Source organism: Phyllopteryx taeniolatus, chromosome 8 (genome assembly GCF_024500385.1).
Source record: "Phyllopteryx taeniolatus isolate TA_2022b chromosome 8, UOR_Ptae_1.2, whole genome shotgun sequence".
Classification (NCBI taxonomy): domain Eukaryota; kingdom Metazoa; phylum Chordata; class Actinopteri; order Syngnathiformes; family Syngnathidae; genus Phyllopteryx; species Phyllopteryx taeniolatus.
The window spans coordinates 2,228,551-2,243,105 of NC_084509.1; the positions used below are offsets into that span (position 1 = coordinate 2,228,551).

The 14,555-nt window shown below is 42.0% G+C and overlaps 1 protein-coding gene across 1 annotated transcript; it reads left to right on the top strand.

The window, feature by feature from the left end:
• Positions 1 to 123: 123 nt before the first annotated feature.
• On the top strand, positions 124 to 13,976 carry dus4l (dihydrouridine synthase 4-like (S. cerevisiae)). The gene is made up of 13 exons (XM_061782430.1): positions 124 to 430; positions 714 to 835; positions 2,269 to 2,386; positions 4,235 to 4,357; positions 4,439 to 4,665; positions 4,752 to 5,014; positions 6,992 to 7,083; positions 7,473 to 7,573; positions 9,165 to 9,312; positions 9,401 to 9,536; positions 9,769 to 9,871; positions 12,545 to 12,645; positions 12,747 to 13,976. Exons 1-13 carry the CDS (start codon positions 342 to 344, stop codon positions 12,780 to 12,782), a joined length of 1,659 nt encoding a protein of 552 aa, XP_061638414.1. The 5' UTR covers positions 124 to 341; the 3' UTR covers positions 12,783 to 13,976.
• Positions 13,977 to 14,555: the final 579 nt, after the last annotated feature.

Genomic DNA, 14,555 nt, shown 5'->3' on the forward strand with positions numbered 1-14,555 from the left:
CACCACTCGTTGCAATTTATATGTTTCTGTCTTGTCACATTTTAAGTATTTCTAACTGGTAGGCAACCCTTAATTATTTTGACGTTTTTTGTTTGTTTGTGTTTTGGGCGTCAGTTTTCACAGGCCACGCCCACATTTTCCGGCGTCTTGGACGCAAGAGCCTTTGCGTACATGTGTTGAACACGAATCTAAACCTTTGCTAATATCTGTAGCTTTCCTAGCAAAACTGTGTTGATGTTTGATTGGATTTGAATCGGTTAAAGGAAAATTGACAGGGGTGTTTCGCCAAAATCGACCAGTGGGCACCGAGGAGCGTTAGCTGCTTATGCTAAGTGCCAACGATGAAGACCACGAACTCCAACAGCGTGATGGGCATGTTTGAAGAAGGAAATGTGGTCAAGATTTGTGCGCCCATGGTTCGATATTCAAAGTATGTTTGATCCTTTGTCATGGATTTTCGTCTCTGCGTTAACTTCTGTTGAGGCGTTTTGTAATGTTTTGCTTAGCCTACCTCCTTTAAAGGCAGCCATGTCATTTTTGATGCAGTGCAGTTCTGCGCCATTGCATTTTACAACCAACACACTATCATGTTTGTTTAATGTATTTCTGACAGTGGCAAATCATTTCCGCTATAAATTTTGTCTTTAAACCTCGTGCATATTGCAGTGGCTGGCCAGTGACTCATGACGTCCTGTATTATCATTTCTCCACAGGCTGGCTTTCAGGTCATTGGTGAGGAAGTACAACTGTGACATTTGCTTCACTCCAATGATAGTTGCGTCCGACTTTGTGCGATCCGTCAAAGCAAGAGACAGTGAATTCACCACAAATGAGTGTGAGTAGCAGTAATTCAGCCTCTGTCGAGCACGACTGATAGATCGTAGGGGTAAATATCTCGATCACGATAATTTGACGATATCCTATTTTTAAAAAATTGTGTCAATCTCTACTTGCTTGCCATGACATTTAGTGATAGACACAGCGTTTCAGAACAACAGCGCTTGTTTACTTCTTAAAGTGTTTCATAACATCTACAAAACACTGCACAAGGATAATGTATGGCAATGTTTAACAATGAATTACAACAAGTTATTTCCATCTTGTGTACAGGAGAATATGCCAAATTAGGTTTGCACAATAGTATATTAGCTAAGCTTTTGTTAAGCAAAAAAATGTAAACAAATGTCCCAAAATTAAGATGACATCAAAATGTAAGACCAATTCAATATTTAAACCAAATAGACAAGTTTGTAACTACAGCACACACTGGCATACAAATTGGGCTAGAACACTGCAGAAAGAAATGGCGTTGATGACGTTCTTTATGTCTTGCCAACGTTTACTTGTTTTTGTCATAGGGTACGTGTTTGCTTGATGACTCGTGTGTGTTATGCAGATTTTGTCGTCTCTTCTTTAGCCAAAGTCTTGGATGAATGAATGCGGAATCTTTTTTTAAAAGTTTTTTCCAGGTGACAAATTTAGCAGCTGATATTGGTAATACAGAGCATAGTTCAAATAACTAAAGCAGTCGGTGATAGGTGATGGAATATTGAAATACAGTATTTACTTACAAACAGCTGCGGCAGTAGGACTATGCTCGCTAGCTCGTCCATTAGCCTCACCACCAGTCGGGATGATTTTGACAGGGCAGTTTTCTTTGTAAATGTTTTCCAAAATAAATACATCCTCCAGTTAATATATGATCGAAACAGCATGGTCCATTCTCTTTGTCTCGGTTTTAAACTGGCTGCGTTTGGGAAGCCAGCACCTACATTGAGTGGCCTGTGTCATTTTCCTGTTGGCGAACAACAAACTATAGGCTGCAGGCGTTCCAATGAGGTCCATTGTTTCAATTGACCCACTTCTTAAGCTGCTAAGACAAATTCCTCGTGTGTTTTTGACATACTTGGCAAATAAAGATTCTGATTCTGAACTCCTGAAAAGGTTGCTCGGCCCACTAGTTTGAAAGTGAGAGTCTCTTTTGCTTCCCACTGAGTCACATGACTGAATCATGTCTACTTATTTTGCGAATGAAGACTTAATGCACTTCCTCTTTTCTCTCTTCCTTCTATGCTGTCCATGCACCCGTTTGGTTGTTTTCTTTTAGAGACGATATGAATACTCGATAATGTGAAATTTCTCATCGTTAAAGCAACGTTCACAATTATATCGAAGGCAATTTCTATCGCCCACCCCGAATAGATCGCTACTTTATTTGTTTTGTTTTTTTAATGCTGTACTCTTACTTCTGTTCATTGTCTGCCATAGGTGACAGACCCCTGATTGTGCAGTTTGCTGCCCACGATGCTCAGACTCTGGTTGATGCAACGTGTGCAGTTGCACCTTTCTCTGATGGAGTTGACCTTAACTGTGGATGCCCCCAGAGGTGCATGTCTCCCTTCTTTAAGTTCCATTCTTATTCTATTCTATAGGGGTCCTTTCTTATTCTATTCTATAGGGGTCCTATTTTCACTGCCATGACGCATATCCCAATTGTCTCATTTTAGAGCAAAACATCTGAAAAGTGTCACTTGAACCATGCGGTGTAAATCCAGCCTTACATTTGACCATATTTTTATCTCAGTAGCTATTAGAATAACTACGTTTAGTAACATGGGGCAGCTTCAATATGGTAGTATTAATATACAGTGGAACCTCGATAGAATGCACTAATGTGGGTGGGGTGGTGGACGTCATCCGATATAGCCGATTGTCCGTTACAGTGAAGCACTCTTCGATTGCAACCAGTCTCCCTGTCCCTGCAGCTGAAAAACACACCCACAGCATGATGCTGCCACCACCATGCTTCACTGTTGGGACTGTATTGGACAGGTGATGAGCAGTGCCTGGTTTTCTCCACACATGCCACTTAGAATTAAGGCCAATAATTTCTAATAAATTTTGTTTTTTTTAAGCAAACTCCGTGCGGCCTTTCATGAGTCTTGCACTGAGGAGAGGCTTCCATCGGGCCACTCTGCCATAAAGCCCCGACTGGTGGAGGGCTGCAGTGATGGCTGACTTTCTAGAACTTTCTCCCATCTTCCGACTGCATCTCTGGAGCTCAGCTACAGTGATCTTTGGGTTCTTCTTTACCTCTCTCACCAAGGTTCTTCTCCCCCGAATGCTCAATTTGGCCAGACGGCCAGCTCTAGGAAGGGTTCTGATCGTCCCAAACGTCTTCCTTTTCAGGATTATTGAGGCCACTGTGCTCTTAGGAATCTTAAGTGCAGCAGAATTGTTTTTGTAACCTTCTCCGGAGCTGTGCCTTGCCACAATTCTGTCTCTGAGCTCTTCAGGCAGTTCCTTTGACCTCATGATTCTCATTTGCTCTGACATGCACTGTGAGCTGTAAGGTCTTATATAGACAGGGATGTGGCTTTCCTAATCAAGTCCAATCAGTAGAATCAAACACAGCTGGACTCCAATGAAGGTGTAGAACCATCTGAAGGATGATAAGAAGAAATGGACAGCACCCGAGTTAAATATGAGTGTCACAGCAAAGGGTCTGAATACTTATGGCTGTGTGATATTTCAGTTTTTCTTTTTTAATAAATCAGAAAAGATTTCAACAATTATGTTTTTTCCCCCTGTCAATATGGGGTGCTGTGTGTACCTTAATGAGGAAAAAAAATGAACTTAAACGATTTTAACAGAAGGCTGCAATATAACAAAGAGTGAAACATTTAAGGGTGTCTGAAAACTGAAAAGTGTCACTTGAACCATGCAGTGTAAATCCAGCCTTACATTTGACCATATTTTGATCTCAGTAGCTATTAGAATAACTACGTTTAGTAACATGAGGCAGCTTCAATATGGTAGTATTAATATACAGTGGACCCTCGATAGAACGCACTAATGTGGGTGGGGTGGTGGACGTCATCCGATATAGCCGATTGTCCGTTACAGTGAAGCACTTTTTTTTCCCCGCCACGTGGGCAGGCACGTCTTTTGGAATTGGATCTATTTAAAAAAAAAATTTTTTTTTTTTATATCTGCGACATGGAAGTATGTCAGTCCCATTCTTTGCCTGCATTGTGCCACAGCGCCAGGAGACAACGATGGCCAATTCTGGAACTAACAGACTTAGTCACTGGTGGTTTAAGTGACAACTGGAAACTATTTTTGGGCACGTTGTTTCGTCGTGATGGTCCGTTTTATCCGATATCCATTATATCGGGGTCTGTTTTATCGAGGCTCCACTGTACATCTGTTATATAAAATATATTGTTTTCAGATGGGCCATGTCCGCAGGATATGGCGCGTGTCTTATCAACAACCCTGAACTGGTTAAAGACATGGTCAGACATGTCAGGAACCAAGTGGACAATCCAAACTATACAACATCCATCAAAATAAGGTAAAAGAGAAAGCTATTCAGTCCTGGTTTAAATTTTTTTTTTTTAAAAGATAATCACAATCAAATTGACTTAATCTGTAGAATTCACGACGACCTGAGGAAGACAGTTGATCTGTGCCAGAAGGCTGAGTCAGCAGGTGTATCGTGGATAACAGTGCACGGTCGTACATCGGAGGAGCGCCACCAGCCAGTACACTACGACGCCATAAAGACAATCAAAGACAGCGTGCCCATTCCGGTCATTGCCAACGGGGACATAAAGTACCCATGTGATGTGGAGTCTGTTCACCAGCTCACTGGTGTTGATGGTGAGACTTGTGTTTTTTTTTTGTTTATCCAAATTGCTTCTGTGAAAATATTTAGTTGAAATTAATTTCCTTTTGATTTGTTCTAGGTGTGATGGCAGCGCGAGGGTTACTCGCTAACCCGGCCTTGTTCGCAGGCCATGAAGAAACACCTTTGGAGTGTATATGGGACTGGGTGGACATTTCTGTACAGCAGGGCACTCCATTTACTTGCTTCCACAATCATCTCATCTACATGCTTGATAGGGTTAGCGCTCAGCCTGAGAGAAAAGTATTCAATTCTTTATGTAGTACGTCAGCTGTAATAGACTACCTCCAGAGCACATATGGTTCAGCGCATGATTGGGGAACATGAGCGTCCATCCATTTTCAATCGCACTTGTCTCATTTGGGTCGTGAGTGAGCTCGAGCCTATGCCACCTGACTTTGGGGCAGGGTATAGCATGCGCTGGTCCCCGGCCAATCGCAGAGCATGTAGAGACAAACAGCCATTCACACTCACTCACACTAGAATATGTATGAATGGATATCCAATTATTGATCTATCCATTTTCCAAACCGCTTATCCTCACTTGGGCGTGCTGGTACCTATCTCAGCTGACTTTGCGCGAAAGGCAGGGTACACCCTGAACTGGTCGCCAGCCAATCACAAGGCACATATAAACAACCATTCACATTCACACCTACGGACAATTTAGTATTCAATTAACCTACCATGCATGTTTTAGAATGTGGGAGGAAACCGGAGTACCTGGAGAAAACCCACACAGGGATGGAGAAAACATGCAAACTCCTCACAGGGGAGGCCGGATTTGAACCCAAGTCCTCAGAACTGTGAGGCAGGTATGCTAACCAGTCATCCGCTGTGCTGCCTATCCAATTATTAAATAAAATAAATATGTAAACTAAATTTTTAACATCAAAAACAAATTATGAATAAATTAGTGGCACATATAATGCCTAGCGAGGAGAATTCTATGGACATCCACATAAATCAGCTAACATTTATACAATAATTAACAGGTTTCATTATTTCTGAAACATTTATGGCACCATGATAACAAGAAGGGTGAAAGGTCAAAATCTTCATTGAGACCAGGATGGTTGGTCCCCTTCAAAAAGAATAAATCCAAAAATAAAAATAGAGGCTCTTGAGGCGCACTAATGGGAGCCTTCGCCGTGATGTCACCAAATGGTCATGTGGTGTCTCGGTTGGCAGAAAACCTATGGAAGTCAATAGCCGACCACGAGTTATCGGGTTATTCACGCTTATTTTCGTTAATTAATGAATGGTAGCATCGTGTTGCTAGGGATAGAGAAACCGAGGCTTTTTGAAGCAATGAATCACCTTGAGACAATTGGCCTAAAATAATTAACTGGTTCGAAGTGTTGGACACACTCAAAAAGAGCTCCATCTGTTGGCTAAACCTGCGTATTGCTTTCAAAAGAAGCATTGTCAATAATAAAACTATATATTGACCCCTATGTGCTGATGTCTGATGTTATTTTTTTTCAATCATGATCCATCACATGAAAACACTGAAATTAATGATGTTGACTGAAGCAGGCCAGATGTAATTTACCTTCAAAACAAGAGCATTTTAAGAACTAAATGAGCCGTTTGGGAGATACAAAGTACCTTCGTTAATAGCGGAGAGCATTTACTATCGTATGGTTGACAACATTTTTGCTGCTGTGGCGTGTTTTTGCCATAACGCGCAAAACATGAGTGCATTTAAGTTTTAATTTGAAAGGAAGCAGCGGAAGAGCTGCTTACCGGAAGTGTTGTGGGGTGCATGAACGGGAAGTGTAGAAAGCAGACGGACAGAACTTTTCATGCCCCCAATTATTGTTGAGTCAAAAGTTGATTTTCTTTTAGTCGTCGATTGTGAGCTTTGCCTGTAAGTCAACAAGCCGCGTTTTTCGTGTGTAAGAAACTTTGTGATATTTAAAAATAAAACGGCTTGTAATTTAAATCAGGGTACAAGTCCCTTTCGAACATTTGCCATGCTCGGGAAATGTGAACAAGTATGATTGTCACATGGAGCCGCAGTCGTGCCTTTTATGAGGAGTAGTTCACGTCACACTTTTCGCTTGAGATGGCGTTGCGCCGTGTCATGTACTGTTTAAACTTATTTCTCAGAGTTAGTGAGCCCAAATGGTGTTGACATACGGGTAGAAAATGCTCAGTGAAGGATGGACCACGCCTTCTCTCGAACCTGTCGCAAGATGACGCAGGTTGTAAAACCAGTGTTCCCTAATCTTGCCCTGTTGCTCTTTTGTTTTCCTCTCTCTCTCTCTCTCTCCAAGTTGTCATCACCTCTGAGAGATGACGTTGCAATGGACCGCTGTGGCCTTCTTCCTTTATATGGAGATAGGCATACTTGTCATCCTGTGTCTGCCCTTCATTTCAGCTAAGAGGTGATGCAGAATGTTTTAGACTAAACCTTAAAAAAAAAAAAAAAAAAAAAGGACATGCAGGGTGCACACAATTCGATAACTGGGTCTACTTTGATCCCGATTCCAACCTTTTTGATCAAGTCAGCATGTTTCACATGTCTCTAAAGGAATATGCTGGGCGTTTATCTTGTGGTGTGGGTTGCGTTTAAAAAAAAAAAAAAAAAAGTTGCTTATAACAGCTCAAACAATTGTAAATTTACATGTTTAGCATCAGTATTTGACAAGTCCTTTTGCTGACTTTGATCGGAAGGGGCGAGTCAGGGTCAAATTAAGCCCAATTATCGATTTGTGTGTACCCAGCTTTGAGGGATCAAGTGTGATAACTTTGCGTGTGTGTGTGTGTGTTTCAGATGGCAGAGCGCTTTCAATTTGAGAATCTGGAGCCCGGTTGCCCGCTTTTGGAACAAAGTCTTTCTTACAATGATTATCATACTTATTGTCCTTTTCCTTGGTAAGTGGGTCGTTGTTTAGGATTTACAAAAAAATAAAAAATAAATTCAAAGTAAACAAATAGTTAATCAAGCACAACCCATTCTAGAATGCTGCCTGAACGTTGATTTGTTGGGATTCAGGATACATTTTCCGCTCCAAATTACAAAGAATCTGTCCCAGAGTCAATCTGTCCCCATCATAAAACTGTGCAGGGGCTTACGAAGGACGCGCAGCACAAGAATATGTCCCCACACGGCACGCTCATTTACCGCCGTAGTTGTTGTTTTTCATATGATTGTTTTAAATGTGTAGCCGAGAAGTGTTTTTCATACAAATAATTATTGGAATTGGTCACAGCCAGGACAGAATTGTTCCAGCTTTCATTTCTATGCTACTGTATGTGGCAACAAGTTTCCATGGTTGTCTTCAACTTTTTTTTTTTTTTTTTTTTTCCTTTTTGCAAGCACCATTACCCTTCTGTGGTGGCATCAAAATGGGGGGAAAACAAGATAAACAAACTTATGCTAAATGTTGTACTGAGTAACCAGGTTAGAGTTGCAGCTACTTCTTTCATTGTTATGCTTCTACTATGTCACAATAACTTTTCAGTCCTGTGGTTGTGATTGTTGGGAAAGTTAATTTTCTATGAAAAACTAGTTCAAAGTTCAGTTCACAATTCCAAAAAATGAGCTAGTTCTGCTCATTCAAAATTTTTAACTAATTTCACCAGTCCAAAAGTGAACACGTTCATATTTCAGTATTATTCATGCATTTGATGGGTGTTTTACTATCAAAATACTGGCATTTAATTTCCCCATTGTTGCCACCCATTCAGTGTTGCTTGATTGGTGTTTTTTTTTTTTTGGAATGAGGAATAAAAAAAAAAAAAAAAAGCAGGACTTTAGTCCTTAATGTGCCTACAAAAACACACAACACAGTATGACAGGAAAGCCCAGCAGCTCTGGCTGACTGTATTAGCAAAATATTTTATCTTAGCTACTCTTATATTCCAAAATAAATTCCATATTATCACAGTGTGAACCTAATGTGCTTTAACTTTGTGCCACCAAAGTAGGCCCAGGATACATCGGAGGCAAGAGATGTGAAAACGTTCAAGGACCCTAATATGGTGGCGGTATGCTTCACAACCATACAGCAATGTTGACACACATTGCCTCATACACAGAGACTTTAGTTTTGACTGCGAGGTTTTTATTAAGGAACGTATGTGTTCTAGCATGACGGTTACTTGGCTACTGCATACTCGCGGTCTTCCTGGTATTGATTGCAAGGCCGGCACACCCATTAGCCTCGACCAGTCTATAAGTTGCTGGAGGCCATCTGGGTTTATGGCTCAAGAGGGGCCGTGCCATCGTTCTGTAGTTCGAAAACATGTTGAATGTGTCACATATTGTACTGAGCAGCCAGGGGAGTGTCACAACTCCCCAGCTTTTGTTATTTCTGTGTCACAATAACTTTGAGGTTCTGTGGTCATTGTTTTTTATTTTATTTTACAGATGCTCAATGATCTGAAATTACACCAAAAAAATGTGTTTTTGAGAATTTGGAGCTTATGAACGGTGTTTGTTGGCTTGCACCTCCTCCCGTAGATGCGGTCCGTGAGGTGAGGAAGTACTCCGTTAAAGATCTCGGCAGAGACGCCAAGCTGCTGCCCAACATGCATGACCACATGCACATGAAGCTTTTCCGGGGCCAGCGGAACCTTTACATCTCTGGCTTTGCTGTCTTCCTCTGGCTGTGAGTCTTGCTTCACTCTCAGACAGATCAAACATAAATAAAACTGTCAGTTTAAACCTTTTTTTTTTGTTTTTATTTGGATGAAAAGGGTTATGAAGCGAGTGGTCACCTTGATAAACCAACTGGCTTCCGTGTACGGGACCACTGCTGCTCTGCAGGCACAGGCTGAAAATGCTAACAAAGCTGCCAAAAAGTACTTGGAGGACAACGAGCTGCTGAAGGAGGTACCCGCCGCTGATAGATAGATAGATCGATAGATGGATATAGATACATACCAGTAGATAAATACATCAAGATCTTTTTTTTTTTTCTCACCAATTGGTGGAAGTTCCACTCCCAATGTCGTACCTCCATGCCCCAGCAGTGGCCCCTTTAATTGACACTGAATGCACTTTTGATGGCTAATTGGATGCCACCCAGCTCTTGTAACGGTATGTCCTCGACGTATCATTTCAGGCTCTGATGGAGGGGACAGGAGACAAAGCAACTGCAGAGGGTATGGAGCTGTTGAGGAAAGAGGTGGAGAAACTGAAAGATGAACTGAAGACTTCAGAAGACGGTTAGTGCCATTTGACAGTGTTCCACTTAAACGAGTACCCCAACACCTACAGATTTGTTAGAAAACTATGTTTCCTTTCAGACTCAGTATTTTATGCGGGGTACTAGACTGTATGATTAAAATACTCCCACATATGTGAGCCATATTTGATATTTTTGAAATGTGTACGTCCATTTCATTTCTAAGAAATTAATGTTGCAAAAATGAGGAGTACACACTCGTTCATACAAGTCCGGTAAAGCTAAATTACAGGATAAAAGAAGAAGAATTGAACCACAGGTGAGTGTCATCATCCTGAAAATTGTGAAAATTGTTTTTGTGTTCATTGAAAAATGGTTTACTTTTGTACTTGCAATATACTGCATGTACAAACAAACACGGTCAGGGAACATGCTGTGTCTTTTCCGTAAGACACTTTTTTTGTGCAAAGTCATTAACATGAAGCCAATTGCCAAAGGAATTGGTGCCTTGACCCAAGAGTTTAATTTGTTGCGTGACGAAGCTAGTACCGCAATTTAGCAAATCAAATTTCCCCCAATGAAACAAATTGAAATGCCATTAATCCTCTACAGCTCCCTGAAAATATATATATTTTTTAAAGGCTTTTAATAATGCAAAAAAGTGAGGAGACTCTTAAGGTCAAAAGTATATTGGTAGATTAGATATTTATGATGATGGCCACAGCTCTGGTCGGTCGCCTCAGCAATGGAGGTGCGGAACATGCTCCACTCAGACTCAATGACCCCCGCCTTCCGCGGAACGTGGGATTTGAAACTCCTTCTGACAGGGGATTCTGCCAGACGTTCCCAGCAGACCCTCACAATACGTTTGGGCCTGCCAGGTCTGACCTGCATCTTCCCCCACCATCGGAGCCGACACACCACCAGGTGGTGATCAGTTGATAGCTACGCCCCTTTCTTCACCTTTGTGTCCAAGACATGCGGCCGCAAATCCGATGACACGACCACAAAGTCGATCATCGAACTGCAGCCTGTGGTGTCCTTGTGCCAAGTGCATGTGTGGACCTTGGACCTTATGCTTGAACATGGTGTTCATTATGGGCAATCGGTGACAGAACACCGCTCGGTTTCTGATCGGGGACGTGCCGTTCCCTCCATTCACGCCCTTGCAGGTCTCATTGTCATTGCCCACGTGAGCATTGAAGTCACCCAGCAGAACGATGGAGTCCCCAGCAGGAGCATTCTCCAACACCCCCGCCAAGGACTCCAAAAAGGGTGGGTACTCTGAACTGCTGTTTGGTGCATACACACAAACAACAGTCAGGACCCATCCCCCACCCGAAGGTGGCGGGAGGCTACCCCTCTCGAGAGGACCGGTACCAGACCCCAAGCCGTGTGTGGAGGCGAGCCTGAGAATATCTAGTCGGAACTTCTCGACCTCACACACTAGCTCAGGCTCCTCCCTTGCCAGAGAGGTGACGTTCCACGTCCCTAGAGCCAGCTTCTGTAGCCGGATCGCCAAGGTCCCTGCCTTCGGCTACCGCCCAGTTCACACTGCAGCCGACCCCTATGGCCCCTCCCACAGGTGATGAGCCCATGTTACCCTTTCGTGCGGGCCCCATGGGTGCAGGCCCGGCCACCAGGCGCTTGGCTTTGAGCCTCACCTCCGGGCCTGGCTATAGAGGGCGGCTCGGTGACCCGCATCCGGGGAAGGGAAAACGTTTTCCAAGAGTCTTCTGAGCCGTGCTTTATCTGGTCCCTCACCGAGGACCGGTTTGCCATGGGTGACCCTGCCAGGGGCATAAAGCCCCAGACAACTTAGCTCCTAGTATCACCGGGACACACAAACCCCTCCACCACAATAAGGTGACGGCTCAAGGAGGGGCACTTTAGAGTGCTGAGTTTCAATTTTGAGGTTAATAAATGTCCTCAAAATGACATTCTTTTATTTTATTTTATTTTTTTAATGGTATTTTGTATATTTAGTTTAGCTAAGGGACTGTAACCTTTTGAGAAATACTTCCATTATAATTTTTATAGTTTATATAGCGCTATATAATAAATCATTGGCGTGAAGGGATTCCATTTATACAGTGATATGAATTTTAGGCTGTATTGCCCAGCCCTAAAATGTGCCCGGTGATTAGCTGTGGACCAAAGTTTTCAGATTCCATGTGGCACAAGTAGCAGGGTGTTGGTAGCAGGACACAAAGTGGACCCTTGCGTACTTCGGCTCCCGTGGATTTCACCGGTTCCTGGATTTAATTGTTCATTTTTTTTCGTTTTTCTTTTTCACGGGGGAACTGTCCGCAAAAACACTTATTGGCAGTTTATCCCCACTTATTCAAGAATTTTTGGGGTTTAAATAAAAAAAAAAATGTTTTTCCCCCAAATGCAATTATAATGAGCTTCAATTATCCAATTATCAATTGTCTCTATTTGCACTCATCCTCACAAATAGTAGGGGTTCACTGTACTATATTTTTTTGTGTTTGTGTGTAGCTTGGCTACATTAATTAATTCATTGACATCCACTGCCCTCGAGCATGTCAGAGCCTGCGCTGCTGGTTGCACAAACTGCCACTTACCACAGTGGTAGAACAAACAATACGTCGCTTCACAATTTTTTTAACCATTTGTGTTGTTTGTTCAATCTTGGCAGTCGGCTTTGATGTTGGGTTTTGATCCCTGTGTGTTGGTGTGTAAAATACAGCACTGAAGAAGTCCGAGAGCGATGCAGACGGGTTGAAGAAACAGACGTATGGTCTTGCCAGGGAGTACGACAGACTGCTTAAAGAACATCAAGAGCTTCAGGTGATGCTTTTTTTCGAAAAGCTGATTTACATTAGCGTCAAGCCAAGTATTCCTCAACAACTACACAGTAACGTTTCCCCCCAATATTCTTTGTCTTCCAGAATATTCAAAGTCCTGTAAACAAAAAGGAAGACTAAACTTTGGAACAAGTTCTCCACACAACTCATTGTGACAGTGCAAATGATACTTGAAGTACACACACGCTTTTGAATGGAGCCGATTTTTTTTTTTACAATTATTTTGGGGGGGGGGTCTCCTGGCGCCTGACTCACGCTCGCTTTCCTGTTTCTGCCTGGCACTGTGCGACTAAGAGGATTGCTGCTCGAGTCAATGCTCTTTATTTTTCTTTGGGACTGCTATGGAGAATCTCAGCATGGTTTTCAGAGGGTGGAGGGGGGGGGCTTTAAAGGCCTGTTGAGCGTTCTTTCAGTTTTAGTCATTCTCTGAAATGATCATTTTTCTTTTGTGTATTTTAAAATCTCCTCATGGCTCATTCCCTTACACCCGACCTCCATCACTAGTGAAAAGTTGCTTCTCTCACAAGTTTGTTTATTTAGATGCTGCAGGCACGGGCTGTCAAATCATGCTGTCACAGTTGTTGTTTTGTTTTTGTATGTACTTTAATTTTAGCGGTGAAGCATTGTGGTAGCGATTCCCAACATCAAGCAATTTCTCCATTTTGGTCATGTCTTAATTTGAGTGTGTCCACGTAAAATATGGAAGAAGTAACATGTGGGTCAATTAGGACATTGTTTTTTGGGGGTGTTATGGTGACAGAGTGTGAGTTTTACTGTGTGGGAAATGTTTGTTCTAAAGGTTTGTTTCCCAAATGCACCAATGTTTCACTTAATCTATAGGAGATGTGCTATACGGGTATGGATTCACACATGTAAACCAAACGTGCCTGTCAGGAAGATGTGGAATGTTTATTTTTTATTATTATTTTTTTAATCCTGCATTTTAAACAATACACCCCAAGACATTTTTGGATTGGGTATTGAAGGTTTTATTACTTGTAAGGTACTTTTTTTTTTAGACATTTTTACAAAAATAATCCTCAAAAATTATATACAATCTTATCACTTTGTTGCCGCTCTTATGTATGTACTCAACACTTTTGTCTGATACAGCTGAATTCAAAGACAGTAACCACGATACAGTTGAACCTACAGTATACAGTATATCCTCAATTGGGATAAAGTCTTACAAAACAATGTTCTCTACATTTATGAGGACATTTTATTTACATATTCTGAATGTACAATAGCTTAGTGTATTAGTTTGTTTTTTCCCCCCAAAAAATGAAAAATAATAAACATATCATATCTGTCTTTGTTGGGGTTTTGGTATCAATTTCTGCAAACAGGCACAGTGCACACAAACCCCTGCAATAATGTCACTAGTGTAAAGTCTAACAATGTCGAGGTAGAGCTAAATATGTATCGGCAATATGAATAAACTATTTGTGTCACAGTTGAGCCATTGGTAAAAAGCCGAGGGCAGCGTTTGGCACATCTTATTGCATGGTAACCTCCATACAACACAAGGCAAGCATGGCAGTAAATCATCGCCACGGTGACTACGAAGATGCTGTTTTTGAAGATATGAATGTAATTTGCGGCCTGCTTCCGGAGCAAAGCACTGCCGAGAATTGTTGCAAAGCAGTAGAGGCAGTTCGTACTCTATGTCAGCTTTTTGGTCAACCTATTTCATTGTTGCTACATCAGTGCATTGAGTCACGAGATTGTGGTCTGGAATTCATGTTACGGATCCACTCAGGGCAGCATGGCGATCTAGTGGTTAGCAAGTCTGACTCACAGTTCTGAGGTTCAGGTTTCTCTGGGTTCCTCCCACATTCTCTGATATGACAATTTACGCACTTAGTTTAAAACCACCATATAACTGTACTG